This window comes from Penaeus chinensis, chromosome 29 (genome assembly GCF_019202785.1).
Source record: "Penaeus chinensis breed Huanghai No. 1 chromosome 29, ASM1920278v2, whole genome shotgun sequence".
Classification (NCBI taxonomy): domain Eukaryota; kingdom Metazoa; phylum Arthropoda; class Malacostraca; order Decapoda; family Penaeidae; genus Penaeus; species Penaeus chinensis.
Window position 1 is genome coordinate 21412818 of NC_061847.1, and position 5000 is coordinate 21417817.

A 5000-nucleotide genomic window follows, 5' to 3' on the forward strand; every position below is an offset into this window, starting at 1 on the left:
CGATACCCTTACTATTATTATCATTATTATCATAATCATCCTTATCCTCATGAATATAACTATCGTTATCATTATCATCATCATTACAATCATTTCCATCCTTATCATCATCATTAACATCATCATTATCACCACTTCCTCCCTTATTATCATCATCCTCATCATCATGACTATCACCCCCTCCGCTCACCACTCAGGCACTTCCTTGGGCGAGTCGCACGCCTTCGTGAGGGAGTTGAAGACCTGGCCGAAAGCGCAGCCGTTCCTCCTTGGGTCCTTGCCGTTGATGCACACGTAGAAGTACTGGCAGTCGTCGGGGTCGGAGAAGCGAGGGTGGGCGTCCCTCTGGAGGTCGATGCCCGTGGTGGGGCACGTGAAGTTCAGGAGGTCTGGAGGGGAGAGAGAGAGGAAGGGGGGGCGGTGGTTATATGGTGGAGGGGAAGGGAGGAGGGATGGTTAAATGGTAGAAGGAGGGGGGGAGATGAGGGGAAGGGAAGGGGGTAGTTAGATGGTCAAGGAGGGGTGGGGGAAGATGAGAGGATGGGAGGGGGTGGTTGGAAGGTGGAGGGGGTGGGGGAAGATGTGGGGAAAGGAGGGGGTGGTTAGATGGTCAAGGAGGGGGTGGGGGAAGATAAGGGGAAGGAAGGGGGTGGGGAGATGAAAGAGAGTTGAGGTATTGAGGGGAAGGGGAATGAAAGGGATGGCGTGGAGATGAGGGGAAGGGAGGTTCGTGTGATAATTGGGGAGATGGCAAGGAGGTGAGAGGAGATGAAGGGGAAGAGGAGAAGGGAGGGTGGCGAGATAGTGGAAGGATTTGGTGGAGAAGAGGGGGGAGTGGGGTGAAGATGAGGGGGAGTGGGAGAGAGATGAAGAGGAGGGGGGATCGTAGGGTAGTAGTAACGAAGAGGCGAAAGAGGTAGGTATGGAAGTGGCAGAGAAAGCGGGGGAAGTGGAGGGGGTGGGGAAATATGGGGGATGGAGAGGTGGAAGAAAGGGAGAATGGAAGAAGGAAGGGTTGGGGAGACACAGTGGATAGAAGAGAGAAGTGGAGGGGAAAGAGGAGGAGGAGGAGGAGGGAAGGATGAGAAGGATGATGATTGAGAGGGAATAGGAAGATGAAGGCGAAAAAAAAGAAATTTAACAATGAAGCTAATATGTTTGGTATGCTTTTTTTTTTTTTTTTTTTTTTTTTTTTTTTTTTTTTTTTTTTCCCTTACGGAACCTCTAGTAGCAATAAAGTTGGCTTTTTTTTACAAGGTTATTTTAATTGATTGAGTTACTGCACCCTTATGTGTCACAGAAGACAACGAAACAGTAAACCTAATTTAATCAATAGGAAATTAATAAAGATAATTATGAGCAATTGCACAAACATTATCATAAACATGACTAAACAAGAACATTATCATAATATAAACGTGATGAATCTGATATCAATATGATGGTACTAAGTAATCATAATATGACCATTGTAAATATAGTCATAAATAATCAAACATAAAAATATAATCAAGACAAATATCATCAGTCGCATCACAATAAAAAAGGAAACCAAAACACAACCACAGCAAATAACAATCACAACACAATCACAACACAACAAACCACAATCACATCCAACTGCAGTCTATCCCAACGTAATCAACCACAATCACAGGCAACCACAACCACAATCACAGGCAACCACAACCACAATCACACCCAATAACAACCACAATCACACCCAATAACAACCACAATCACACCCAATAACAACCACAATCACACCCAATAACAACCACAATCACACCCAATAACAACCACAATCACACCCAATAACAACCACAATCACACCCAATAACAACCACAATCACACCCAATAACAACCACAATCACACCCAATAACAACCACAATCACACCCAATAACAACCACAATCACACCCAATAACAACCACAATCACAGCCAATAACAACCACAATCACACCCAATAACAACACAAGTCACAGCCCAATAACAACCACAATCACAGCCAATAACAACCACAATCACAGCCAATAACAACCACAATCACACCCAATAACAACTACAATCACACCCAATAACAACCACAATCACACCCAATAACAACCACAATCACAGCCAATAACAACCACAATCACAGCCAATAACAACCACAATCACACCCAATAACACCCACAATCACAGCCAATAACAACCACAATCACACCCAATAACAACCACAATCACACCCAATAACAACCACAATCACAGCCAATAACACCCACAATCACAGCCAATAACAACCACAATTACAGCCAATAACACCCACAATCACAGCCAATAACAACCACAATCACAGCCAATAACAACCACAATCACAGCCAATAACAACCACAATCGCACCCAATAACAACCACAATCACAGCCAATAACAACCACAATCGCACCCAATAACAACCACAATCGCACCCAACCACAACCACAATCGCACCCAACCACGACCCCAACCACTCACTGGTGGAGGCGCATCCGGACCGCCCTGCACCATCCGGCCACACGCAGTTGCCGGTCTTGAGGGAGAAGACGAGGCCGTCGGGGCACGTGATGAGGGAGCCCGCACCCGCGGCGCAGTAGTAGAATTTGTTGCAGATCTTCGGGTCCGGGTGCGGGAAGTAGCCGTTCTGGCGGGGGCACACCTCGGTGGGCTGGGCCGGCTCTGCGGGAGGGCATCTTTATGAGTTTCATTGTTATTACTATTATTATTATTATTATTATTATCATGATCATTATCATCAGCAGCAGCATTATTATTATTATCATCATCATTATCATTATATTCATCATTATTTTCGTTAATAACATTATTATTATCACTATTAGTATGGCATTATCATTATTAACATTATTATCATTATTGTTATCATTATGATTGTGAACATTATTATTATCAATATTACTGTTACTATCTTTTTACTATTACTATCAATATCACCATCATGATCACCATTAGCATCATCCCCACCATCACTACAACCATTATTTCCATTAATTACCACTATCCCCATTACCATCACCACCACCCCTTTCCCCAGGCACCATCACCACCCACTCACGGAGCTCAGGCCTTCCGCTGCAGTCGACCTGGAACGTGAAGTCGCATTTCTCAATCCTCGGGTTCAGGTCGTTGAAGGCCATGCCGTCGGGGCAGAGTCTCTCCGTGAGCACATCGTCCTGGCAGTCGTAGTACTTGTCGCATTGGACCGAGTCGGCGAAGTACCCGTTGGGCGAAGGGCAGTCGCTGACGAGCTGCTGTGCCTTGGCTGTGGGGAGGAAGGGGAGAGAGTTATGGGGCGGTTTTGAAGGCGGGGGGAATGGGGGGAATGGGAGGAAGGGAGGGGGGAGGGTAGAGGAGGAGAGGAAGGGAAAGAAAGAGGGAGGGTTGAGAGAAAAGGGAAGGGAAGGGGGTGGGGAGAAGGAGAGAGAGTAGATACAAAAAGGAGGGAAAGAGGAAGAAAGGGTAGAGAAGGAAAGGGAGAGGGATGGATGAAGAAAGAAATAAAAAGATAGACAGATAGATAGATAGAGAGATAGAGAGAGAGAGAGATAGATAGATAGATAGATAGATAGATAGATAGAGAGAGAGAGAGAGAGAGAGAGAGAGAGAGAGAGAGATTATTGAGGAAAGAAAGAGAAAGACAAGCATAGAGAGTGAGATAGAGTCACAAACAATAAACAATGAAACTACTTTTAATAAGAGAATGGCAGACACTGACTGATAACAGAGAGAACGATTCTTGTTCCTTATTTTTCTTCTGTCTCTCCTTTCATCTCAATTCTTAACATTTTATCTCTTCCCTCACCCTTTATTCGCTTTATCTGTTCCTCCTTTCCTTCTCTTCCATTTAAACCCATTCACGCTTCTGTATTTTTATTTTCTCGACTTTTTTCCCCTTTACCCCCCTCTTTCTATTTTTTTTCCCTCTTATCTTTACTCAATCCCCTTATCCACTCCTCCTGATCTGGCCACCCCCTCCTTGCCCCACCAGCGCCCAAGGCCACGTCATGAGAGGCAGCCCTGACCTTTTCTTTCTCAGTGGACGCCTCTCAGAGTCTGGAGTCTTGTTTTTTTTTTTATTTTGAGGGTAAGGGTGTTTGTCTTATGATTGAGGGTGAAGAAAACACCTATGAAAACTAAAGTAGGTTCATTGGAGATCAGCTCAGATAAAGTTAAAAGGGAAATCTTCTCCGTCAGATAGAGTATGGCTGCCAAACGTGTGACTACAGAGACAAACTAAATTATTGCACTCTACAAATCATACAAAGAATCTCATTCATTCACATAGCGATAAACTACACAACCACTCAACAATATAAATTAGCCCACAGAGGGGAGGTCTCGCGTTTTTTGGCACTGTTTTCATTATAATTACCAAGTTTTCTATCTTAACTGTGTGTGTGTGTGTGTTTATATATACATGTATGTATATGTATATGTATATATATACATACATACATACTCCCCCCCTTCTCTAGTCCAGCCCTTTCCAAGGAAATCCCGAGTGGAGGGTGTGGTATCTGCCCTTGGATGCCCGTTGAGTTTCCTGGAAAAAGAGGGAGGGAGAGAGAGAGAGAGAGAGAGAGAGAGAGAGAGAGAGAGAGAGAGAGAGAGAGAGAGAGAGAGAGAGAGAGAGAGAGAGAGAGAGAGAGAGAGAGAGAGAGAGAGAGAGAGAAGGAGAGAGAGAGAGAGAGAGAGAGAGAGAGAGAGAGAGAGTAGTAAGAGAGATAATTCAATTTGGGCAGACCAATATGAATGGATTGCACTTATTAAGGACCCTTTCACTCCTGTCGACTGTAAAACTCACGAAGTAGTACTCAGGTATTAGAAAATGACCTTAATGAACGAAGCACTGGTAAGGTGCATTCGAGAGGCGCCATTCAAAGAAAACGAGAAGTGATTCAGCAACAGAAAACTCAATAACATTATTGTCAGTGAATTCTTTTATATTTTAACTTTTCCTG

At 44.2% G+C, this 5000-nt stretch overlaps 1 protein-coding gene across 1 annotated transcript in view; it reads right to left on the reverse strand.

Moving 5' to 3' along the window:
• Positions 1-5000, reverse strand: part of LOC125040425 — a 47300-nt gene that overhangs the window by 3590 nt on the left and 38710 nt on the right. The window contains exons 8-10 of the mRNA XM_047634978.1: positions 3095-3301; positions 2497-2697; positions 191-389 (exon numbers count right to left, since the gene is read on the reverse strand). Coding sequence (XP_047490934.1) covers positions 191-389; positions 2497-2697; positions 3095-3301 — 607 coding nt within the window. The remainder of the gene's footprint in view (positions 1-190; positions 390-2496; positions 2698-3094; positions 3302-5000) is intronic.